Source organism: Phasianus colchicus, chromosome 16 (assembly GCF_987193195.1).
Source record: "Phasianus colchicus chromosome 16, bPhaCol1.hap1.1, whole genome shotgun sequence".
Lineage (NCBI taxonomy): Eukaryota > Metazoa > Chordata > Aves > Galliformes > Phasianidae > Phasianus > Phasianus colchicus.
Window position 1 is genome coordinate 3,024,112 of NC_143451.1, and position 25,892 is coordinate 3,050,003.

Consider the following 25,892-nt stretch of genomic DNA (forward strand, 5'->3'; position numbering starts at 1 on the left):
AGAAGGGAGAGAAAACGTGTTGTACCACAGAGGACAGGTAGAGAAAGCTCTAAGATGCTCATGATGCACTCCGTGGAGGGAGTGTGGTGCTAGCTGCCCTTCAGCATCCTGAACAGCAGGACCTGCACAAACAGCTTCCCAAGGCAGGTGAGCTGATTGCATTGCAGCAGCAGGGCCTTGAGGGGACACAGCAAAAGCCACCCCCCATGGCTGGGTACAGGGGCTGCTCTCCCAGAAGCAGTCAACCACATTTCCCAACCACATCTCGCTGCTAGTAGCAGAGCAGCTCTCCCTCACAAGGAGATGCAACCTTCAAATCCCTTCTTTAATCAAACATTTCTCTAAATAAAGCCCGAATCCAAAACAATCCATTTTATTTCAAGAGAGAGCTTGAAAATTCATTTGGGTTCATATACCGTGCCTGCACAGTTTGAACTTTACAAGGCATTTATTTGCTGGAGTTCTTTCAAGAATCTTTCCCAGCTAAAAGAAATATAAACATTGATTTTTCTGCCTGAAGTTCTACAGCCATGAGCACAGTCTCTCCCTGTAGCAGCTCACAAATGTCTGAAAGGGAAACCAGTCTTCAAACAGAGAAAGGGAAGGAGCTGTGTGACTGGCTCCAGCAGAGGCAGGGAAGCAAAAGGGGCCATGAAGGGCACCGTGATCCTGTCACATCCATTTGTCTTACTGGATAAGGCTCATCAAACTACAGACATCAGCAAAAGGCAAGCAAAGGCTGCCAGCAACCAGCACCATCCACATCCATCCTGCAGCATCCAGTGCTGAAGAAGCATGGGCTCACAAACCGACCCCTAACCGCACACGCCGCACTGCTTACCACAGGTTGGGACCCTCCAGCTCCTCCCACTGCGCAAAGGACAACAGAAAGAAATCACCCCTTTCCTGGGTCAGTAGAGAGAAGGGAAAAATCAGGATACCCAACAGAACACGAGGGGACAGTGGGATGAGCCAGGAGTGCCTGATGTGCTTCCAGCAAGGAGATGCAGGCTCGGGAAGACAGCACAGCTTCCCTTGGCCAGGCAGGCGATGCGAGCTCCAGGCAGCAGAAAGGATGCAGCAGCCAGAACACTGCAGGGCTCTGCCCTGCTGCTGCACTGCCTGTGTTCTGTCCCAAGTTCTGACAGCAGCCACAGAGAGCTGCTGCCTCTCCCTGGCATTGCTGTCCCTGTCCTGGTCCCCCCTCTGCCCTTCCATGCCATCCACTCCAGGAACACCAGCCCGCTCACGCTGGGATTTCCATCTGCTTGAGTCTGACGGCACCCAGAAAAGCTTGTCTTTGGCCAGCTCTTGCTTTTGCTGCTCCCTCACGCATCTGTGACTTTCCTGGCAGCAGAAGGACCACCAGCATGGCAAGCTGGTAGGGACATCCCTGTCTCCTTGTCCTCAGGAGGCTGTCGCATCTTGCCACCATGCACAGCACCCACACAGCTTTCAATGCAATCGAGTAGGAGATGCAGAGAAATGGAAGGGGACACAGACAGGCATCTTGGGCTGTCCCCAGCCCAGTACTGGTGCATCAGCCTAGACAACTGGCAGTGCACAACTGCAGCCTGTTTCTGCCCAGGGCTGGTGAACAATCCCACTCCCTGCCTGGAGCACCATGATAAACACAGGGTCCCAGCGTGACAGCAGGTGCAGAACTGAACAGGCAATGCTGGGTGCTGGCCCTTGGCCTATCCTCATGCAGCAGTCCTCATACCTATGCTCGGAGTACCACGGCAGCAGCCACTATCCCACGGCTCCACTTACCTCTCATAAAGATGCTGAGTGAAGGAGGAGCCCTCAACAGCTTGCCCAGGGTCTCTACTTCTCCCTGTAAAGCCTGGCTGGCTCGTTTCCTGGCAGGCAACAAGCCTGTGTGAGAAAATACAGTTGTCTCCACCATCTCTTCCCCAAACCCATCTGCTGTATGATAACACACAGGCTCTCCAGCCCCAGAAGACGCAACTGAGATAAACATTGCCTGCCACCTCCCCGAGTGCCCTGCAGGAGAGGAGTTCTCCTCACAAAACCCACTCTGTAGTGACCTGCAAAGTCACCCACCCACAGGAGGGCTTCTTCCTGGAAGCAGGCACTTCGCAGGGAGCACAATGATACAAGCAAAGGGTGCCCAGCCTCTCAGCACCCTGTGATGTGGCACGTCAGCTGGCAGGAGGCATCACCACCTTAGCAGCACTGCACCTACCTTAGCAGCCTGACTGTAATACCTTTAAAAAAAAAAAAAGAAAAGCCAGTACAAAATACTCAACCAAGTACAGCACTCTCGGTGTGATGTGATCAGGTCCCAGGGAACCTTACTGCTTGCCCTTCACTGCAGATCTGTGAGAGCCACAAAGCCCAAGGCCAAGATGACAGCCTCTAGAGAGAGAAGCCCAGGCAGGTTATGCAGTTGTTTCCCTCTGGATACCGTTTTGAGGAGACAGAAGTGGCAGAGAAAGGCTGTCACTAGGAGGGAAGGGAGAGTTACTGCAGAGGTACTGCTGGTCCTTTGCTTTCCTCTAAGGAGCAGGAATTCTCCTCTAACTAAAGCAGGGCAGAAGACAGCGAAAGGATTCATAAAGCACTTCCAAACCCACATCAGGACAGTGATGACCTCCTCTCAGGGCTCTGCTCAGCTTGCTTGTCTTGCCAGAGACCTGGCACCTACAATCAAACAAGCCAGAGGTCTCTGTTACCTCTGGGTGTCACCTGGGACCAAAGGCATTGCCTGAGGCTCCCCAGAGCAGGACAAGACAGGAAGGAACAGGGCAGGGTGGAAGACTGGGATGTGCCCCAAACCTGCAGTTTACGTCTTTCCTGCAGGGAAGGAGCTGGTGCTGTGCCAGCCCCAAGTGCCATGCATCTCCAAGGGCAAGAGATGCCAGCCAGCCCTGGCCAGAAGCTCAGACTACGACTGCGAATGACTCGAGGTGACCCAGGCACTGGAGCAAGATATCCAGCACTCGGCTGCACAGCCCCCAGCAGTGTGCAGGGCTGCATGAGCTTGTGTCAGCACCAAGATCAGGCTGCTTCTCTAAATAAAGCTCCTCCAGAGAAGCTAAAGCCTTACAACTTACTGCTTCAGTTCTCTCCAGCAATAAATAAACAAATAAATAAAAATCAATTGTTCTCGTCAGCAACATACAAGCCCCGAGTTCTCTGATACAGAATGTATTGTAGCAAAATCCTCCTGCTTGATAAATACAAGAAAGGGCATTAGATCTTTGCGGTGGAAAAAGGAAAATCATACCAAACAAACAAAACAGCATCCTGCCTCCATTATCTGTGAACTGCAAACCAGTTCTCCCATGCAGCTGTTTTCTGTTTAACTCCTTCCAGCAGCACTGACCCGGGGGGAGCAGCCTCACACACGGACCTACCACACCTCCAGCAGCAGCTGCAGCAGAAGACAGCCATGGCTGTGCAAGGACAGCTGCAGGAGGTCAGGAAACACGCAGCACCACTCTGGCAGTCGAGCAGTCAGAAGGGCACGTGGGTGGCACTGCTGGCTCCTGCCTCCACGCCATGCAGCCCAGGCAGGGAGAGACTGGTGGCTGAGCTGCCTTCCTCCTGCAGAGCCAGGCAGGGCTGGGCTGGATCAAGGGGAAGGTTTTGGCAGATGAACTGGCAGAGCAACATAGAAAAGCTATGAGCAGGGACTTCCCAATATTTACAGATTTTTATAGGAGCATCAATAGGGAAAAACAGCCTCTGATTCACACTTGTGAGCCCCCAAGGCTACAGAAGTGTCACCAGCTCTGTGCCAGCATCGTACAAACAGTGCAGGCTGCATAAGCATTTCCAAATCCCGTCTCCCTCCCTCCTCTAAAGTGAGCCAAGTAAATAAAACGGGCTGAAATTCCATTGACCTTCACCCAAGCTCACTGAAGCGCAGCCAAAAAGAAAGCACAAGAAGGGACCTCTTCCTTTGTGCTCATCTCCCACCTTCCCCCAGCACAGTCCTTCAGCTGTAGAAGGGAAGATCACAAAGAAAATGGCCCTGAGCTCACCCAAGCTTTCTTGGAGGCTCACACCAGAGCAGCAAAGTCAGAATCCACACCAGGTGGATCCTTCAAGACAAGACTGGAGGTGGGGCTCTGCTCTGAGCTCCCAGCTTTCCTTGGACAGAGCAATTACATTTACACAGAAAACAGCCAATGCTAATAACTCATGATGAAGAAAGACAACTCTATTTGTTCTGTTTGGTGAAGTAGTGGTGGCAGGGGAGGATCACTTATCCAAGCAGAAGGGAGAAAAAAAATTCTGCAGCAGAAGACCTGGCAACAGTGAGCACCTGAAGGTGAACAGGGCCATTAAAAGACCCGTGAGCAGCACACGATGCTCCCTACAAAGGGCCAAGAGGCTCAGGTAGACACTACAGGCTTTCCAAGCTGATGGCACACAGCTCCTGGGATTTCTTGGTCCTGTTGCAGCAGATCTCGTGTGTGTTCTTGCACGGTTCCTATTCAGCTTCTACACTTTTTCCCACGCTGGACACAGCTCACAAAGTGCTCAGCCAGCTCACGTGTGATTCACTGGCCAGGGAGAAAAGAGGCTGCGAGTTTTAATAAGAAGGTTCCTGGGGGAAAATTGAACTCTGCTAAATGAGAAGTGTGAGAAAAAAATATAGGCCCCAGCTAAATGGAGTTTACTCAGCAGTACGTGTTTGTGGCAGCCAACAAAACCACAGAATCTGCTCTCAAACTGCAACTTTCCCAGCAATCCGCTTTGCAGTCAATTCCCAGAGAATAGGGTTTGCATGTCTTAACAAAGATGTTACTGGGGAGAGGACAGGGAAGAAGAAATGATTTCCAAGGCAACACTGTAAGTACAACTGCTTGCAAAGGATGCAAGAGGAACAGAGAACATGCTTCTCTACCTTTTGCTGGCAGTGCAGCAGGTCCCAAGGAAGTGCACAGAGCCAGGAAATGAGCAGAGGCAGAAGCACAGCAGAGACAGGAGCACCTTGAAACTCCTATAAGATGCACCAAAACCTGGCCTTGATGAAGGAAAGAAGTTGTGAAGACCTTCATCGCTTGCAGAGTCCTTTTGACTGAAATCCCTGCCTGGGTTTGACGGGGGAAAAGGAGAAAAAGAGCAGAATCTTTGAAGGCATCAGCACGTCTGATGAAGTGGGCACTGGAATTCCAGGCTTGCAGCTGTTGCAAGGATGCAAAATAACGCAGCTGGACGGAGCACAATTCACACCTGCTTTCTTCTAAGGCTGCAGACATACAGGTAGTGTTACCCTGAGCTGATTTGCTGGAGTCTTTCATCATTCTTCATGCAGAATCTTCAAAGCAGAATGCGAATCTGGAAGGCTTGCCTTGTGAGAAAAACAGGACGTGCATCACTAGCCTTTAATATACCTTAATTGCTGCAGTGCCTAGAAATACTATTTTTGGGAAGGAAAACCAGTTTGGCTAGGAGAGCATCATGCAGCTCCACACTGATGAGACAAGACTGTTCTCAAGGGCTCCTCTGCAAATGAAAAGGTTACTCAAATTTCTGCCCAAATAAGAAGAATCCCTGGGGGCACAAAAGGAAGAGGCACAGAGAGTATTTCAAGGAGGCTGGCAAGTCCAAGTCCCAGCTTTGATCAAACGCCGTGAGCTTCAGCAAGCTTTGGGCTCCCAATCTTCAGATGAGGGACCAAGCATCCCACCCCAAGGCAGCACCTCCTGCACCTCCACGAGGTGAGGGCCCAGAACAAATGGACTGTGGCACTGTGATCCATTCAGATCTCAGCAGTGCTGGCTGCATAGCATACCCTCAATAAACCCGTTAGTGCTGCCATCATTCCTCAATACAACTACTTTACTTATCTTTTCTGTACCTCATTTCCCTAGTTTTGGGGTATCTGGGGAGATTAAGAGCAAATAATATTATGGTCCAATTGCACGTAAGTATTCTGCCTCATAAGGAAAACTTGCGTGCCATTAACTCTGCCCAGCATCTTACTATGGCTTAAACAGGTTTGACAATGTCTTAATACATTGATTTTGCTTCAGGGAGTGATGAATTAATGGCCTCAATCTACATCTTGCCTCGCTTAGGTGCATTTCCTCACTGACTTTGACTGAAATCCACATGCAGTTGCTATTTGAATCCCACTTAAGAGCAAATGCATTAAAGGAGGTATACCACTTTTACAGTTTTTTGTCCAGACTCAGGAAATTGGTATAATTTGGGTGTAGAAAGAGCAAAGAAATATTCTGGCTGTGCTAAAACATCAGGGAGTGCCTCAGCATGCACACAGCCCCACAGAAGCTGCCCTTTCAGGTGAAAAAGACCCAAAGCCTCCAGCAAATGAAACACAAGAACTGAAGAATTTGCTTTTTGTTGTTGTTGTTGTTACAAAAATCTTTTCCAAAAGAAGAATAAAGAACACTACAGCAATGCACAAGACTGTGATTAACTCCTTCTGCTGCACCGTTCTCAGCATCACTGCAAACAATGGAGCCAGAGAACAAAAAGCTTTGATCTCCAGAAGACAAACAGAGCCAAGTCACATTGGATGCTCGTGGCTTCAGCTGCCTCAACATATGGAGCATGGAGAGAATAGGAGTCTTGTCTGTCAGAAAGCCCAATATGATTCGATTCAGCTACCTTGCATGTTGGGTTTTTTTCACTATGTTCCAACTCTGGTCTGAAGAGCATTCCAGCAAGCTTCCCACATAAAACAAAACTGACCAGCAACATTTATGAGCAGCTGAGATGGAGGAAGGTTAGGACTCTTTTGAAGTCAATCCCACAAATGAGAACAATGCATCTTATGGACCTGCTCCTAAATAAAATACTTATCTGCCTAGAAGATGGCTTTTACAAAAAGGCTTGAAAAAAGCACTTTTACACTGAGTCATCAAACCAAGGCTGAAGATCAGAAAAACAATGTTTTCCATACCCAGACAGAGTAAGGGTCTTGTAAACACAAGGCAGAAACACAAAGCCAGGACTATGAGAGCCAGCGTAACTCAGCTTGTGGCCTTCAGACTCACCTTCCTCAGCATGGTACAAGCAGCTCACCATGCACACGTGCCAGCAGACAACCCTGAGCCCGTTTGCTCACCAATGTTGAGAACAAATTTAGAATTAAGATGCACTGCTGCTTCCAGGTGCTCACCTCAATGGTCCCAGCAGGAGGAAATCTGCAATTACTCACGTGGAGATGCCTGAATGCTTCTGCAGAAAAGGTGGCAAACGAGAAATTTCAAACTTTGCAAAGATCCCCTCAGTTAGGAAGGAAGAGTTCAAAGGAAGTGTAGGGACTCCCAAAATGGATCCACTCCCACTGCACCGTTCTCAGCATCATTGCAAATAATGGAGCCAGAGAACAAAAAGCTTTGATCTCCAGAAGACAAACAGAGCCAAGTCACATTGGATGCTCGTGGCTTCAGCTGCCTGGATCGAGGCAGCTCAGTAAACTTCCCAGAGGTCTGTGATGGCTCAGTCCCAGCAGACTCAGGTCGGTAACAGAGATCAACTGAAGGAAGGTGAAGCTGAGGGAGAAGAGCAGTGGAGCTGCCAGGCAGCAGGACCAGCTGCAGCCCAAGGCAGATCCAGCAGAAAAGCAGCAGTGCCTGCTGACTGGGCTCCAGCATCCAGCCTCAGATCTCAGCCTGGGGACCTCAGGTCCTTTGAACACAGAGAAATTATTCCAGAGCAAACATGGCCCTGACACCATCAGCACAGTCAGGACTGACAGAGCAGCACTGATACCACCACATACGTATCAGGGAGCAGCAAGGACATCTCATCCTCTGGGATGACCTCTAGGACAACCCCCACACAGGGCAAGGTCCTCTAAACATCAAAGTGTGCCACAAAGAGGGTGGGAGATGAGAGGAGCACCCTGACGCTCTCCCGTGGCCCACAGGACAAAAACACTCACAGCATCCCACAACGTGAAGCCTCCATGGCCACTCAGGGTGATTTCAGATGAGATGTGGGATGCAAGGGACAACAGGCACCTAGTGCAATGTTACAGAGCTGACAGAGCTCGCGGGACACCGCTTCCAGACATACTCTCATGCTGCCCTGTAATTTAAAAGACTAAATTAAATTTCTCCTTCCTGTGATGAAAAGGAAATTGAATGTGCTGAAAGGCAAAACGCTGCTGTTGGAGGAAGCCAGGCGAGGTTGGAAAGGCCCCCTGCCTCTCAGGTACCCCCATGGGTGATCAGTGTGATGGAAGCTCTGGCAGCACAGGGAACCCACAGGGAAGTGGGGGCAGGAGCACCTGCTGAGCCTCTCTCTGCCTTTGTCACCCCAGTTCCCAGCCTGCAATTAGCTGCTTGGGGCACTGCTATTTGCTAGGGCAACACCTACCTTTTTCCCTAAATTCTCCCTGAAAAATATCACAGCATAACTCTAAGGGGCAATTAAAAAATCCTACAGTAATCAATAGCTCCAAGTCATTTGGGATGGAGGGAGTTCAGAGCTGTGCAGTGAGGCACTGGCAAAGGGAGGGAGCAGAGCCACGAGCCTCCAGCTCCTGATCTGGAGCTGTTACCCAGCCAGCATCCTGGCTCCCTTGCAGAATTGATGCCCGTCATCCTTCATGCAAACAGGGAACCTTGTTGGGAGCCAGCCCTCACTGCCAGGCTCTGCAGCATCACCGTCCCGTGCCAGTCCATGAAGCTACCAGCCACGCTCAGAGCACTGCAGGCAGGACCAAGAGCTGTCAGCCTCCCTTTTAGGGTGATTAACAGGCCATAGCAGAAAACTAAGCCAGCCCTATGCCTCAGGAAAGCTTAATAACTCAGCCAGCATGCTTTGCACTGATCTGCAGAAAGGAAAAGTCTCTCAAGACACAGAAGAAGAAAGATGTACTCTGGCAACTCCTGATGTCCCTGGAGTTCATCCTCTGGTCAGATCAGGGCACAGTGATCACTGCCACCCTACAAACAGCACAGGTGAGGACGGTGGTTCTTCCTGAGCCATTTGCCATCAGTGCCCCTAACCAGGGAGCACTGCAATCTCCCAGCATACCTGAACAGCCCTTCTCCTTTGGCAGAAGGAAGCCTGAAGGCAGAGCACAAACCTGAATGTTCTCTCTTCTACCTCAGGAACAATATTTGCAACTCCTCAGAAGAAGACCGATTCCACAGGAGAATCTCAAGACACAGAGCAGCAGCTCAGGGCACTGTCCCAAACAAATCAGGATGGGAGCTCACACGTACATGCACCCACTCACTCTTTCCATCAAGCCCTTTCCATCAAGACACAGCTTTCAAGGGCACTTACATTCACCCACTGCCAGACACTGGAAAAATGAACAAGGCAGCTTGGAGCAGCCTGCTGCATTGGAACCATGTTCATCTCAATCCATGCTGGGGGTACAAGGCAGGGCCAAGGGTGAACAGAGCTGCCTGGCCCAGTATGGAGAGCAGAGGTTTCAGAGAGGAGTAAATCCCACCAACCTCACAGCTGCCTCCAGCTTTTCCCCTCCTGGATCATCTGCACCTTCTCCAGCTCTGTTCCTCTTGCCGTGCTATTTCATGGCAAGCAGATGAATGCAGCACTGCACAAAATCTGCTGCTGCATCAGTCATGTTTTGGGGAGCCTGCAGCCAGCAGGCTCTACTCTCCTTGCAGGCTTACAGGAAGGAAGAACAGGGGGAGAAGCTGCCGTGGGTGCTGCTCAGGCTCAGGTCAAATGAACCAGCATCTCCTCTGCGCAATTGGAGGAAGAAGTAATTTATTCTGACAAACAGTGAAAGCCTGCAGCAGGGTTGGCTCCTTCTACCAAAGCCAGTGTACCACACAGAGGCTTACGTGCTGGAGCAGCAAGGGGAGGGTACTGGCAGTCAAATGATATATCTCCCTGTGTGAGTGATGCATATCAGCAACTCTGAAGAACAAGGCTGCAAAAGACACCTGCCTACTTACCCAGCATCCTGGAGGATGGCAAGCACAGAGTGTGCTGCCCACTGCACTCGGATACACACCAGGACAGCTCTCCCTATACTCCCATCTGGAGGGGTCACATCCCCACTCTTCATCCCAGAAATGGTTGAACCTTTGGGCACAAGTGCACGGAGGGGCATTCAGCAACAAGTTGGCCATGGATTGTCCACAGTGCAGGAGGCCAAGAAAGAAAAGCTTTCAAGTTGTAAAAGATCTGCAGCAAGAAGGATCTGGGATGCTAAGTGTTCAGAATACAGGCAGCAGCACAACTCCTTCTGAAGCAGTGTAAGTTCAGCATCCCTTTGGTCTCCAGCAAACGCAGACATGACTGTGTCCTCCCTGCCTTGCAACATCTGCTTGGCTGACAAATTGCTTCTTCCTATCAAGCATCTGGGGAGGTTCTGGTCAGGATTGGGAACAGCTTTGACCACTCCACCTAAGAAACACCACCAGCACGTGAGACAGCTAAGACTGTATACATCTCTATGTAAGTAACTGTGCAGCTCTGCACCTGCTTTGGAGCCTTGGATTCTCCTCCTGCACGGGTCTGTGATCCAGACAGTGAACAAGGCACTGACAGACCAAGGACTGTGCTCAACCACTAAGTCTACAACAAGTCCAGAAACCAAATATGAATTTCTTAAGTCCTTGCAACATTTATTCACCATCCTCTAAATTACTTGTTAATTTAATGATTTCCAAACCTTGGGATCAAGTCGGTCCTGCTGTCTGTAAACAGTAATAATCAGAGAAATCAAGCAGACCAAGAATACTGAACTGTTCTCAGCCCAGAAGTCACAGGGCTTGGCAATGAAACTGTGCGAAGACATAAAGGCACGTGCTGCACCACTGCTCAATGCTCAGTCTGTGCCTTATCTAAGCCAGAACAGCCACTTCAGGCAGCACAGCCCTCACATGCTCTCCCCAGCCTCTCTGGGATCACACATTTGCCCGTATCCCAGAATAAAAAGCAGCTGGAGTCACATCTGAGTGCTGCCAACAGGAAGATGAAAGACTGAATCAGACACTCCTCTTTTTCCACTGACGCTGTCTTTATGGGCTCTTCTCCCCACTACTACATACACAGCTCCTTTAATTATCAATTTTCTACAGGTGGTGAAGTTCCAGATGCTCCTAGGAGGCTTTTCCAACTTTATTTATTTTATTTAAATAACAAGGGCATATGGTTTATTACAGCTATTAAAGGGTTTGTGGGTGTATGTGGAGAAAAAGAGAACAAAATAAGCATCCAAACGTGGAACTTGGTGAGCTACCAGGACCTCTGAGTACCCCAACACCAGCACCTGGCCACAGAGGAGCAGAGAACAGCCTCAGAGCAAGGAGCTTGGAGCAAGAGTTCCAAGCTCTTCTCTGACAATGCACTCGATGTCTTCAGTGCTGGCAAGACTTGTACCTGTTCAGGTATAAACAGGTTGCAGCAGGCTCTGTGCAGGTGATGAGTTAGCCCAGATGAGAAATAGCCAGTAACATGGGCAGTACTTCTCTCTGGTGGGGAAAATGATCCCAACAAGGACTGCTGTCCCATCAACCAGCTGCGTGTCCTGCAGCCCAGCTGTGAGAAGAAACTGCAGGAGGATAGGGAGAGCTCACAAACCTGAGCACAGCAAGCTTCAAAGGGCAGTCTCAATCACCTCTCTCCAGCTTGAAGTTGAAACAGACCCTGGAGAAGCAGAGAATTGGCTGGTCTTTGAAGGAGGATCTGAGCAGGTAGGCAGAGAATGAGAAGGAGCGCTTCAGTGCTACAGATGTGAGACCATAAGACAGAAAAGCAAAGATGCGACTGATTCCCATGGCTGCATTTTAGAGCTACCTGCTCCCAGTGCGGAGGGGAAAGGCAAGGCAAGGAGCAAAAAGCTGAACTCATGAAGCTGCTCTTTGTGAGGAGCTGGGACAGCTTCAGCAAGATGGGTGGACTCCTGAGACCAAAAGACACTCGATTCTCCCCATTTAGCCACCTGCACTTGAGGTATATCTGAACAATCACTCCAAAAGTATAATCCCTGTGGAGGAAAAGAAATCAGGATGATGAGGAAGCTCTACTTGCTGTTTTCATTTCCCCAACCGCCTTTAAGCCAATTAAGGAATTTCTTTTCAAATGAGGGTTTGCAGACTGCCTCAGAGGAGCCTGCGCTCCCTGAACAGAACAGGGCAAGGACGAGGCAACCATCTGGAGTCAGAGCCCTGCAGTCCCTAGACACTGCAGGGACTGCAGGCCCTGCGCTGCTCTGCACAAATCCCAGCTCTTCCAAACCCCCAGATCTCACGGCTTCGCAGTGCAGTTCTGCAGTTTTTGCTTTTCCCTTTTGCATCTTTGTTTCTGCATCAGTACCAAATAGCCTTACTGACCTCAAGCAGACCTATCTTTGCAGCTTTCAACACCTTCCCAGAGTTATAAGAATCCAACATGGAAAATGCCTTTGAAGCCTCAGGAACAGCAAAGATGAGGCTAAGATGAAGGCATGGTCTGTGCTTTTATCTTGCGCCCATAATACCGTGCCTTAATACTGTGCACAGGCTGTAGATTATATATGCATTCTGCATCAGAAGAGCACATGCATGGGCCAGATCTGGAGGAAGAGGTCCGTTTGTTGGGATGAAGACCGTCTTCTATTGTCTTTAAGAAAAGGGAACAATTTCAGATGAACAACAGCAACATACACGTTCATCCTATCATCCTCCCCCACATTCAGCATTATTTCACACTGCTTTCCAAAACACCAGGTCCCACAGACTACACAGACTGAGGGCCACAGCAGGAAAGAGACAGGAAGGGCTGATGGGACTGTAAACCACACGCACCAGGGACTCATCCACAGCCCTTACTCCTTGTGCAACTTTTCTCCTGTGTGGGGAAATGGAAGAGATTTACTGATGGACATCAACTCGGCTAAGAATTATCCTGCAATTTGTTGTGCTGTTAAGATAAAAAGGAAAGAAGAGTGGGGGAACAGAAGAGAGAATGAAAGGAAGGGGAGGGAGGAGAACTGGAGCAATAACACAGCTCCAGTCTCTCTGCTTCCATCACTCACATTTCCAAGGAATAATTCACCCTGAGTTCCCAGCTGCTGTGCTCCAGCCTTCACTTCTTGCCATGCTAATATCTGGGCACGCCTTACAGGGGAGCACACAAAAGGTCTGGTTAATAGAAGTCCACCCATCTCCACAAGCAGCTGCACTCAGGCTTGACACAGATGGCAGAGAATGGCACAAAGGGTCATTTCCAGAGGGCAGGAGGAGGACTGTCCCTCCCTAACTTCCACCTTCTCATTCCAGCACTGCCTGAACACAAACTGCATTGCTACCCACCAAGGTCAGAGATGAGCTCCTGCACCTCCAGGACACCGCCAGCTTTGCACACTCACCTACAGGCAAACGACCTGAGTTCCACCACCAGCAGCTTCAAATGAATGCCCACGTACAGCAGGCCTACAAAGGTCACTTGCTTCTCCTTCTCATGTGCCTGAACTTTGGAAGGAATGGTTATCAGCATCTGTTTGGTATCTAAAAGGAGTGCTGGCTGGGCTTTGGGGAGTGAAAAGGGCCTGGAGCAGAGCAGCACCACAGCCTACTCACACCCCACTCCTGCCACCTCCGCTGAGCCAGCAACATGTCTGAGACATGCCCTGCTCCAGCAGTCAGACAGTAATTACCAGGGAAGTCACTACAATTCATACTGCCCCCAGGAGGCCTCTGGACTCAGTAATTCAGGCTATGGTACTGTTTACTGCCTCGTAAAGATGAAGCATACTTAAGTTAGTGCCTTGACAGCTGGAATCTAGAGGATGCTCCCAGCTGGAGATGTGCAGTTAACCTTCACGTGTCCACACACCACCAAGAAGTGCCTACTAAGGCCACACTGGGGCTGCTGCCCACAGCTCAGCAACCTGTCCCCACAGTGGGACACGGTGCTTCCCACTACAGTGGGCTCCTGCTCTTCCTTAACGCTCCCAGAGCTCTCCAAGCCATGCACATTCTCACTGGTGTCTCTCAGGTCTGCAAGGACAACCCGAAGGTGCCCATCCATGGGCGCAGGGCAGAGAGAAGGCACAGCCCTGCCCTCATCTTTGCACAGGATGGATGGATGGATGGATGGATCCCCACTGTGAGCACAACGGTGAGCCAGGGGCTGCAGTTCCCACATCAGGATGCCTGGAAGACACAGCATTCCAGCACTAAGAAAAACAAGCCATTGTGCCAAGCTTTGCTATTTGCTAGATGCCCTGGGGTACGTGGGACATGAGGGTGTGCCCAACACATGGACCACAGAAGTTGCTAGGCAAAATGACAACAGCAGCAGTGATCAGGCAGATTCGTGCCATGCACTGCAACCCTGCAGCTGCTGCAAAAGCTTTTTCACATTTCAGAAGCAACAAGTGTTTCCACATTTGTCCCTCTCTGCAGGCAGTCAGAGCAGCTGTGGGGTGAGGCAGCAGAAGAAGCCTGGGTTCCTTGGCAGGGAAAGGTGAAGAGGATCCATTTGCTGCAGTTGGAGGTACAAGTGTGATGGGAGGTGCCAGCACAGCACAGCCAGCTGTACCAGCGCCTGGTGTATCAAGGAACCAGAGGAAAAAATCACCTACGAACACATACAGAGTTTCACTTTTCCAAGCAATGCAGGTAAAAACAAGGCTTTCAGGACAATGAAAGATCCTGCTTGTGACCACCTGCACCTCCTTCTCCCCACTCTGCCATCAGGAAATGTTAGGGAAGGACAGCGGGTGCAGACCTGCCCTCTGCATCTTGAAAGGCAGTAAGAGCCAGCAAGAGCCAGCCTCCAGCACTGCAGTGAGCCTGCCATGCTCCAAATGCAGAAGCCCAGCTCCCTGCACCTATAAGCTCCAGCGTGCAGTACCACCCCACGTTGTGCAGTGGGACACAAAACCAGGCGTCTGCAGACAAAGCTGTGTTATGCAGCTCTGAGCAAGGGCAAGCAAGGTCCCTGTGGCTCCCAGCAAGCTGCCAGCTTGGCAGCCCAAACTCTCCTCCCTACCCCAGGCACTGCCCTGAGCCTCCTGCTGCTCGTCCCACCGCCATCCAGAAGGGCTGCGTTCACAATTCAGATCAAGTTTCCTCCCGGTTTTCTCATCCTACCTCAGCCTCATAAATACCATCTGGAAGGCAGGAGCAGTTCTTTCGGATCAGCTGTTCACACCACCCTTCCGTGGCCTCCAGCGCCTGCCCCTCGCAGGGATTCGGTGCTGCTGCAGGCACAGATGATGCAGGATGCACTGTACTGCTGGCTGCAGTATTGCTGCCCTGCTGTACTCAGGCAGGGTCATCATGGAGCACGCAGAGGATCCCAATTCAAATGAAAGCACAGGGCAGACTGTTGAGATGGAGAAATGCTGAAAAGGCCATCTCCTCGGGCAAGCCACAGACCCCTGGGCAGGAGCAGACAGATTTGTCCTTTGTTTTGCAGTCCCAGTTTAACAAACTGAAACAGCATCAAACCACAGCTTATCTTTCCTCTCTGTGTCCCTTGAACAAGTGCCTTTTATTCATGGCGGTCCCACACAGCAAGACAGTTTCACATGAGCAAACAAAGGCCTCACAGGGTTTGCTCAGCATGCTCTGCCCCGTCCCAGCACACACCAGCACTGGCCCCGAGCCCAGATGGGATCAGCATCACCTCGGTGCCGGCAGCCAGGGATGGAGGCTGGCTAAAGGGGACTGCAGCTTCACACATTCTCCTCCCCATTTTTGAATCACATTAGTCGGAGACCCAAGACCAGAGCCATTGGTGTCAAACTGGATTAAGTTACCAGTGGGGAAAATCCAGCAGCAACTGGTGCCTGCTACTTTTGGAAGGAAGGAATGAGCTCCAAAACAAGCCTGGAAGACAGAGGGCAGCTGGCAGTGCTGAACAGCTCAGAGGGGCAGGGAGCTCCCTGGAATCAGGCAGCAAGTTGGTCCTGCCCTCAGCCCCCTCTGCCAAGCCCAGCCCTACGGTAAGGACATCTCCCTGCAGGACAGACACTGCACAACATCAGGTGGAACAGCCTGTGGTTCCTCCCTGGCTCTTTCAAGGGACTCTGCTCCACATACCTCATGTCATCCACTAGCTCCCTCCTTGCAGCACTCAGGCTCCTGAGCAACTGCTGTCACCACATCCATTCATCAGCTCCTGCTGGAGGACCGAGGCTTCTCCAACAGCTCCAGGCTACATGCATGACACTCTCCAGGGGCCAAGGGATTGTACTTGGCCAGGCTTCTGCCTCTGCAGCAAGAGAAAAGTCAAAGGAGCAAGGCAGAAGGGCTGCTCTAGAAAAAAATCCTGCTTTGGTTCCTTTTACTCTTATAAAATGAACAATAAATTCACTCCCTGCCATCCACCTCACAGCTCATCCCTGGCTTATATGCACCTGGGAACAACCTGCTCCAAACACAACACCCAGATGTTCTCCCAGGTCCTCCCAGCACGAGTGACCACAGTGCACAAGAGGCTGTCCCCTTTCACAGCAAGGCTGCAGCTCCAGGATCCCTTCCTGAAAGGGAGGAAGAGGACAAGACTCTGGATCTGGCCATAGCCAAAGATGGATACCAACCTCCTGCACGCACAGCCACATCCTGAGAGCACCAAAGCAAAATCACTCAATTCTTGCACCTGGAGAAGGACCTGACCCAATATCCCTGCACCTGGAGAGAGACCTGACCCTACATCCCTGCATCTGGATAAGGACCTGACCCTACCTTTGCAGTAGCTGAGCCCTCTTGTTCACAGAGCATCCCAAAACCACGTAAAGGTGCTGCTGCCCATTCTTAATGGCATATTTAAGTGACAGGCCTGCTTGTAGCTTACACAGTGTGACAATAACACTCCAGGCATGGAGTTCAGGCATCTCAGTAAGATTTTAGCACAAGCTCTGCCTCCCTGCCCTGGCTTTTACCCGTGCTTGTTATAAACAGAGATGAAAAAGGTGACCTGGAGGTAAGGAGCAGCAGAGGAAGAGAAAGGGAAATTTGCCCTCATACCACTGGGGCCATCTGGGTTCATATTAAAAACTTTAGTTTCTACTACTCTGCGCCATCCTCTGATTTCTTTACAGCTCCAGAGCTATAAATAGCCTCAAAGCCTCTTAATTGTCTAAAATGAGAGGAAACGGGCTGCTGGAACAGCCAGCACAGAAAGCGGATGGACAGGGATGGAAGCCGCAGCAGGATGTGCTGCCAGCTCCTCAGCACTGCACATTTTCTGGGGCAAGGCACCAATCCAGCTGCCAGTGCTTTGGTGAGAACTGGCAAACAGTTCCAAATCCAATGCTCCCACGTGGAGGTATCCACAACAACCTGCAGCATGGTTTTCCCTACCACATCCCAGCTGGATGCCACAGCTCCCCTGCAGGGACGCAGCCACCTCACTGCAGCACTTGCACAACACCAGCTCTGCTCCAGCGTGATGAACAGGCACATCCTGAGCATCAGTGCCAACATTAGCATCAATCTAAATCTCCCCTCTTGCAGTCTGAAACAGTTTCCCTTTGCCCTGTCACAGCAGTCTCTGCTAAAGAGTCCGTCCCCTTCTTTCTTACAGCCCCCTTTAGATACTGAAGGACCACCATCAGGTCTGCCTGGAACCTCCTCCGTGCTGCACAGCCCCTGCTTTCAGGACCATAAGGGTCCATCATCCATCTCTTGGATGATTTTTGTGGTGCTCCACAAGTGGTATTCATTCTGAAAAGGTTTTTAGAGGAAAAAATAGAAAACCTTTCCAGTATGCTGCAGGAAACTCCAGAAAATGCCAATTCTCCAGAAAAGGGAAGGCATCCAGAAAGCTCCAGCCAAACCAAGTGGTGGTCAGAGCCACTCAGATTCAGCTGCACAGACCTCACAGTTTAACCGTGCTGCAACCCAGGGGTACTCTCAGCCCCAGCAGCCTGGTGCTCACATGTGCACAGCTCCAGCAGGGACCCCACAAAGGCCCACAGTGAGCAGAGGGTCCAGCAGGGAAAGGCCCATCTCTCTGCAGTGATGCAAAAGCAACCATCAAAAACCCTGACCAGAATAGGACCCTGCTTCCCCTCTTCACAATGGATGGGGAATGGGATGGAATCTCAAAGGCAATCAGTGTCCTGATCCCTTCCTAGCACCTTACAGGTACGGAAGGATGCACGGTGAAGAGCTGCCACCACCACTTCCAGCAGCAGCATGAGAAGGCACTGCGAGCCCCTGGCTCTCAATGCACTCAACGGCATCAGCAGAGCAAGGCCCTGCCACCAGCACCCGTGGCACTGCACTGTGCTGCCTGCAGCTTCATGGAGGATTTGGCATGTCAGGAACCTTGCCATGAGGGGGTGGCACCTCACCTTGGCTGTGAAGAGTCTTCAGGCTCAGCTGAATGCCCCAACACCTCCATGTGTGCAAGCAAGAAGGAGCCCAAGCAGACTTGAAGCTAAGCCAGAATTCATCTGGAATATACACACAGCTATCGAGGATTTATTTAAAAATAAAATCTTTGCCCCAAGCAGAGATTTTAGCAACAAGATTCCTTTCACTACCATGCATTTGTAACTTTAACCATAGGTAGCTGTACCCCCCTGTACACTGGGGAAAGCAGGGGTGTGTTCCTGTTTAAAAGATGAGATGCTAACACGTACAAAGAGACTAAGCAGCTTGGTTCAGAAGAGAACAGGCACTCAGATCTGGATGTCACAAGGCTACTGCTTCCATCACCAAGGTCCTTTTGCTGCTCCCATGTCCAGCTGTCCCCAGCAGACATAGCTGTGGACTGCCAGCCTCAGCCCTCAAGGCACCACAGCTTCCAGCACACCTCCAGCACTACACAGCATTGATTTCTGCCCTCACTTCTATCCTTACTGAAACGGAAGTCTGCCTCCCAGAGCAGCCCACCCGTGAAGCACTCCCACCCCTGTTTTCCTAACAAGATGTGCATGCATCCCTGAGGCATGGGATACATCACAGCAGGCTTGGCTCTGTGCTGGCCTTCAGCAGCCAAACATTAGGAGCTCTGAAGGTGGCCACGGGCAGGGGCAGGAAACCAGCAGGAAAAGCAAAGTCTATCCCAGAACTCCTGGCCAGGATCAGATTGACTCCGCACTATTCCACTTCCTTCCTGCACTATTGGGCTCCAGGGATGAGGCCATGAAGAGGCGGACCCACATCCTTGGACTGCTTCTATTTACTTTTTTTTTTAAAAAAAAGAAGAGTGTATTAATCTGTTTCTCTCTGGAAACCAGGCAGCTGCTGCTGCTTCACCCCGTTGCTGCACCAGTCTCACCATGGGAACCGTGGGGACTTTGATGCCTGGCAGCCCGGCTGATCTCAGCACGTCTTTTGAACCCGCTTCCATAATCACCGCCTAAAGCAAGTCCTTCCCACGCAGAGGCTGCTTGGTGAATCATGGCCAGCTATTTTCCTGTCTCCAGGAACCACGCAGCACTCAGCCGGGATGAGCTCTCTCTTTCAGCAGAGGAAAAGCATAATTCTCACCAAACTGCTCCTAACAGGACACTGCCTTTATCTGCACAAAGAGCAGAAGTTCCTGTGCTTGCCCCAGCATCCGCCCCGCTGCGGAGGCTGGCTGTGCAGGAAATGTACTTCTACACATTAGGATTTCATGTAATTTCTCCAGCAGGCTGCAGGCTCAGAACGGGGAGCAGCAGGCACAGCCAGCACAAACCGGGCTGCACAAACATCACACAAACATCACCCTGCAGCACCGAGCACCCATTTGCACTGCCTGCTCCCGAATGGCAGTGCTGGCCGTGCAAGGAGTACCAGGGCAGTCTGGTATTCCCACACTTTCCCCAACTCATCTGGGGAAGGGAGGAGAAAGCAGCAGCTTGGAGGGAGTCATCCTGCAGGAAGGGCCCAACTGTGTTTGCAGGATCCCTGAAGGACGGTCAGCCCTGCAGGTTGGGACACACAGCAGTGGTGGTGGGGAACTGCACAAAACAGCCTTTAAAAGCATCTTAGGCATTGCTAGAACTCAGACACGTGACCGAGAGCAAAGACAACAACTAATTGCTTCCATGCCTTCATAAACCCAACAAAGAAACCCAAGGCAGGGCCTACAAAGGAGCAGAGCATGACGACACTGCGTGCCTTGGGGTCTCCCCGAGTCGTACACCAGACACTGGGAAGTGAACTTGCTGGGAGTGGCAGCAGCAACAAAAACAAGGACTACACCACAGATAGGACGTGACCATCACAGCAAACGCCTCCAGTGGAAAGCCACAACAGCTCAGGGACACTCAGAAGCAAGCAGCTATTCCTAAAATACTAGTGGCTCCAAAGCAAGTACAGACACCCAACCAGGCTGGCATCTACAGAAAGCAGGCTTCAGGCAAAGGCTCAGAGAGTGTTAGCATTAAACACGGCAGTCTCTGTAGTCAAGCCCCCGGGCTGGGGATTTTTAGCTGCTTTCAGCATACCTCTCAGCCTAGCAGAGCCTGAACGCAGCACACAGCCCTCCAACAGGAGGAAATATTCCTCACTCTCAGGTGGCTGATGGGGAATGAGCACAGCCAAATGACTCAGAGGCACATCTTGAGATGCTGATTTTATCAAGGAGGGACAGAAAGCGAGAGCAGGGAACACAGAGCTCTTTTTCAGAGTCATTCTGTTTTGGTGTGTTTTGTTCCCTGCAATCCGGTATTCAGAGCATTTCACTGCACTTTCATGAAAACAGCATCTCTTGCTCTTTTAAAGTTCAAAGACCCTCGCTACTTCTCCCACTCAACCTGGAGTCATAATGCTTCATCTTTGACAGTTACAGTTAGTTGGGAGGTGAAAAGGGAGCCGCAAGAAGGTGGCAAGCTTGTTAAAGGAACGGAGATCCCATTCCCAGGTAGACACCTTCACCACTGGGGTGAGTGAGGAAGAGGTGGGATGAGTCCCGCAGTTATTCTGCAGGAAACACTGGCAGCCCGGTAAGTAAGATGAGGTTTGGCACTCTCCTATCCGTGGAAATTCGGCTCTGAGTTTCACAAGGACTAGAACTGAGCCTCTGGATGAGAGCCGACACTCAGCAGGACGCAAAGCGACTCATCCCCACTGCACTGCCCTGGGCTGAAGCTGAGAGGTAAGCAGACAAGCAGGCTCCTTCCCCTTCTCCTTACCTTCGCAGCCGATGGTGTAAATTCTGTTGCTGCCGCGTTATAAGGTCACTTTCCCAAACAGGACCACCGTGACTACTCCTATACCAGCCCACAGCTGGGTGCCCTGGGTAGGGTGGGCTAGTGAAGCCATGGTCCGACTCCGTCTCTGCGGCCAGCGACGAGGCAGAGCTCCCCATGGTTCCCCCCTACCCAGGCCACGCAGAGCTTTATCCTAGGTTAGGTCCAAGGCAGTGGCACAGGCAGTTCGGGTGGGACAGGCGAGGCGCTGCGGCATGGGCTGCTGTAAGGTTCCCGACTCACTGCAGAAAGGAAGGTCGGTGCTGATCAAGAGTTGAAAAAACAAAGAGAAAAGGGGAAAAAAAAAAAAAAAGGAAAAAAAAAAAAGGAAAAAGAGAGAAAGATAAGGTATGATTTCAGCAACACCCCTCCTGTCTTAGAAGCCTGTTAGTGCATGCTCTGACCAGGGCCGTGTCACCGAAGCCTGCTTTTGCTGCCTGGAGATGTGGAGTGCAGGGCTGCAGAAGAGAACCTCCCCAGGGAAGCACCAGGAGTTTCCAGGCTCAGGTTTGGCTGCAGGGAGGATGTATGTACGTAAAACTAAATATCCCTCTTTTCCTGCTTCCCACTAACACTGCAGTGACGCTGCATACGGGCTGACTGGCTGTCTGCACAAGTACGTTTTCTGTGAGCATCTCACACAGGGCAATGAAATACCCTCTTTCAGCTCAAGCCAATTTTTAGCAGATTCTGAGCATTCCCCCTATCCAAAGAAGTGGGTTTGGGGCTTTGAATGTTCTTCCTTTTCACCTTCTTTCATGCTTCTTAGAATCTCACAGTTAAAACCCAAAAACATTTCTTGTCCTCTGACATTCAAAGAAGTTTAAACATATATGTCTCCTTAAAGGAGGGAGGCATGGCAGTCTGGATGCGTGTCAGAAGGAACGGATCAAGGGAACATTTAACAGAGAGAAAAGAAGAAAGGAGGAAGAAGAAAAAATTAGCACAGCTGAGCTTATTCAATTACCCACCAGGATTTACAGAGATGAATGAACTGTAGAAAGACCTTTGCGAAGAATCTACTTTGCACAGCAAAAAGGCTGAAACAAAGATTCCTAAAATACAGCTTTTCAATCCCGGGGCTGTTCTAAGGGACCAAGAAAGGCCTTGATAGATAACAGCCTCTCAAATGCAGCAGCTCAAGGAGCAGGTGCAGTTTTGCTACAAGCTTAATACTGAAACGTGCCTGCATAAGGCCATTAACTGAAGAACATTAGCTACTTTGTCATGGTGCCTTCTCTGTAACCTGCAAAGCCTGAGCTGAGGAAATAGAACTGGTAAAAATAAAAGCTCAAGAACGCGATTTTCCCTACCTTGATTACCTCGCTGTAATTGGTCTGCCTAATTGCTGTGCATCAGACAGGCTGAAGACAACACATCTCCACACTGAGCTCCCTGCACAACAGCAGGGCTTTGGTTTCTTGCAGGTCCAGCCAACGTGGATCCCTGGCACTTCCCCTCTCATTTCCTCCAACTTAGGCAATGAGCTTGCAACAAATCTGATCTTCTGGCTAGCTGAAAGCAGTGATGAGGGGAAGTATCTCCCAGTGTCATCAGCTCAACTCGGACTGAGACAGCCCAGTTTCCCACTCTGCTAAGAGAACAAGCTGCCTCACCTTAGGAGTTGTGTTTTTTCCCACAAGAAAAAATAGAAAGTAAAAGCAAGTTGGGCAGAAACACAGCCAAACACAGAGTTCACTCCAGGCAGTGCCAAGCAGAAGGTGGGATGCTCGATTTGTTAATAGCCTTCTCCCCTTCACGAAGCCAAACGGCCTAACGAAGCCATCCCACAGGCTGGATCGAGATCGCTTCCTCCTCTGAGTCCTGAGCTGGAAAAGCAGAGCCCTTTGCCTCTTCCTCCTACGTGCAGAAGTGTCAGTTTGAGCTCACCACAACCGGCACAAGACATGCCTGTTGCCGGCATCGCTGCTGGCTCCAACGCGTCGCTCACGTCTCAGCCCTTCCTCCTCCTCAGGTCTGCAGCAGGGACCAGAGCACGCTGCAGGAAGGAGAGAAGCTGGGAATCCTGCTTTAAAACCCTGCAGTAAAACCCTGCGGTGGGTGGAGCTGAGCAGGGACCTATAAATAGGTTCAGGATAACCCTGCTAAGTCCTGGTGATCTCCAAGACTGTCTGGTCTATGTGGGCTGCTTGGCTGCGAGGGCTGCATGAAATCGGATTTCTCTGGGCAAAGCAGTAAATCCTTCTCTCCAGGGTTACCCTTCGCACCAGGTGAGAGCAGCCAGCAAACAGTGCACAGAGGGGAGCACTGAACGGAGCCCGTTTGCAAAAAGGAGGAGAGGCATCACTGCAGCTCAATGCAAAACACGTACCTGCTTGCCACGCCGAGCCAGAAAACGCCTTTGGCCAACAATAAGCAAAGGAAGAGTCTGCAAGATGGAAAGATGAGAATGCAAAGTACACCCTAGCAAGGGAAGGGGTCAATTAAAAAAGGCTACAAAGAGAAAAGCCTCTCTGAAAGCACTGAGCTTTATTTTTAGGAGCTTCTCCCACCGGGCAGGGAGACAGCCCAGGAGACACCCCACACAGGTACACAGCACCTGCTGAGCAGAGCAGACCTGGGGGGAGCAAACTGCCAACAGCTCCTCTGCCTTGGCACGAAGGAACAGGATTTTCCTTCTAATAAATAAAGCACTGCTTCCACCTACCTCATCAGGACAGGAAGAAACAAAGCAAATAGATTGAAGTGTCTCGGGAAGGGTGGAACTCATTCATGGAAATGAGCAGTTAAGCACCTTAGTAAGATGCTGAGTTGGGATTTTGGTTTTTTTTTTACCCCTTGCAGCTGTGATAATTATCAGGTTTCAACTGACACTGCTTAACTGCTCCCAAAATATTGCTTCCCAAACTAAAATAGATTTCATCTTTCTGCTTCCAAGTCACTCGCATGCTGGTTTGCGAGGCAGACCCTTCCTCAAATTTCCACTGATACCAGGAGCAGCAGGCACTGACAACAAGCTCAGGACAGCAGAGCTTCCCTGCAGAGGTTGCTCCTGCAGCTGGGAGAGCAGAGAGGTTGCCAGGGTGCAGGATGAGCTCTATGCCTCAACACCAGCTAGCAGGTTGGGTCCCAGCCCTTCTGCCACAGCATGCAAAGCCAAACACAGATGTCCTCAGTCACCTTCCCTTCCAAAGCAGATTTCCATTTTGAAGTGGAAAGCAAATAAACAAGCAAACAAAAAAGATAAAAGAAAAACAAGACCTAGCTCACATGTTCCAATGTATCTAAGAAACTGCAGGATCAGCTTGTCCCAAGATCTTCCCAGGATTGAGCCCAAGCTCTTCCCTCTGGCATGCAGTGCAGCAGGAAGACTTCTGGAGCTGCTCCAGCCCCTGAGAATGCCAAGGGCAGATTCACCTCACTTGGTCCTGTGTGCAGAAGCCCCCTGGTACGTGATAGATGCTCCCCACGCTCCTTTTGTTATCTATTTGTTCACGTAACACAGCTCAGCTCCTGCCTGAGTCTTCCAACATCTCGCTGCTCTCAGCCTCCCACACCTAAGACCAAGACTTTGTCACCTCGTTAGTTTCTCAACCCCATAAAGTCACCTCTGAGCTACTGCCTTCTCTGCTAGGACCCAGCAATGAAAACACAGCCAACCTGCACACCATTCAGCTCTGTTCACAGCGTCCCCCCATGTACCTGGAGGAAAAGCATCCTCAGAGCTGTGCCAGAGGAAGATGAGAGCCTCCTGCTACAACACAGAGCCCTTCTCTTCCCTCAGCTGTGTGCATGTCCCTGCCTTGGGCATCACAAAGGCTGGACCTACTCTCACCCTCAGGAGCAAAGCTCTCTGCTTTCACACACATGCAAACTGCTCCTTGCAAAGAGAAACAAGGGTTCCTGAGCCTTCCCCACCTAAATAGTCAGAGGTCAGGCACAGGTAACTGAGGATGGACGCAGCACAGAGGCCTGATGGTGTCATACCAAACGAGCAAGTAAAAGCAGCTCAAGCATTTGTGTACACAGCAAGTGACAAGCAGCCAAGCTCCTCGCCGCTCAGAGCAGGGTGGCAAAAGCTGTGCATGTGTAAAGCCAGGCATGGGCACCAAGCTGAGCACGATCTGCATTCACCATGCTGAGAGGACCTCGATAAAAGAAGAGACAGCAGGGAAGGATGGGAGGACAAGCTCTCTTTTTCCCCACCAGGCAGGAAAAGAGCAGACAAGCAGTAAGACATCCACATCAGACAGAAACAGGCCAGACTGAAATACAAGATGCTAAACCCCAACTCAAGGAGAGCCAACTCTATGGCTCAAGCACAGCAAAAGCTCCCACGGCTGCCAGCAAGACCCATGCTGCAAAACAGCCAAGCAAACCAAGTGCCCCATGCTGACCAAGTAAGTGTCTTGCACAAAGCTGGAGTCTTGGTGACAAGAAATGGAGTTTTGCTGCTCTTTCTTCCTGCCCTCACCTGCTGAGCCAGCGCTGTAAGGCAGCCCAAGTGCTGCAGCCTTGGCAGGAAATTAAGCTGTCAGAAAGTTCCAGTTCCTTGCAAAGTTGCCGGAAGGCAGAGGTGGGAAAGTCCCTCCAGGAACAGACTGAGGCATAGGTCTAACAGGAAGGACAGCACAGTGGGCAGCTGTTTCAGCCTCCAGGCTCGAGCACAGAGCTTCCCGCGTGACTCGGGGCACAGTGCTGTGACTCAAGGCACTGCTCTACCTGCCAGGGCCAAGAAGCACTCAGGCTCACAAGGCACACTTTGCCAGGTGTTACACAGCACCACAAATGGGAGGGCAGGGAGATGGAGAAAAGGGAGAAGTTTACCCACTCGAATGTTCATTACGGGGCAGTAGGGCTGGGA

At 50.8% G+C, this 25,892-nt stretch overlaps 1 protein-coding gene across 9 annotated transcripts in view; it reads right to left on the minus strand.

Moving 5' to 3' along the window:
• Positions 1 to 25,892, minus strand: part of CAPN15 (calpain 15) — a 48,855-nt gene that overhangs the window by 13,984 nt on the left and 8,979 nt on the right. For 6 of the 9 annotated variants that reach the window (XM_090151847.1, XM_090151842.1, XM_090151844.1 and 3 more), the window contains 2 exons: positions 21,011 to 21,330; positions 1,774 to 1,878 (listed from right to left, as the gene is read on the minus strand). The exons of 1 other annotated variant lie outside the window; for it this stretch is intronic. In XM_090151847.1, coding sequence (XP_090007973.1) covers positions 1,774 to 1,878; positions 21,011 to 21,186 — 281 coding nt within the window. In that variant the 5' untranslated portion in view covers positions 21,187 to 21,330. The remainder of the gene's footprint in view (positions 1 to 1,773; positions 1,879 to 21,010; positions 21,331 to 25,892) is intronic. 2 more of the 9 variants (XM_090151846.1, XM_031595371.2) reach the window with 2 other exon arrangements.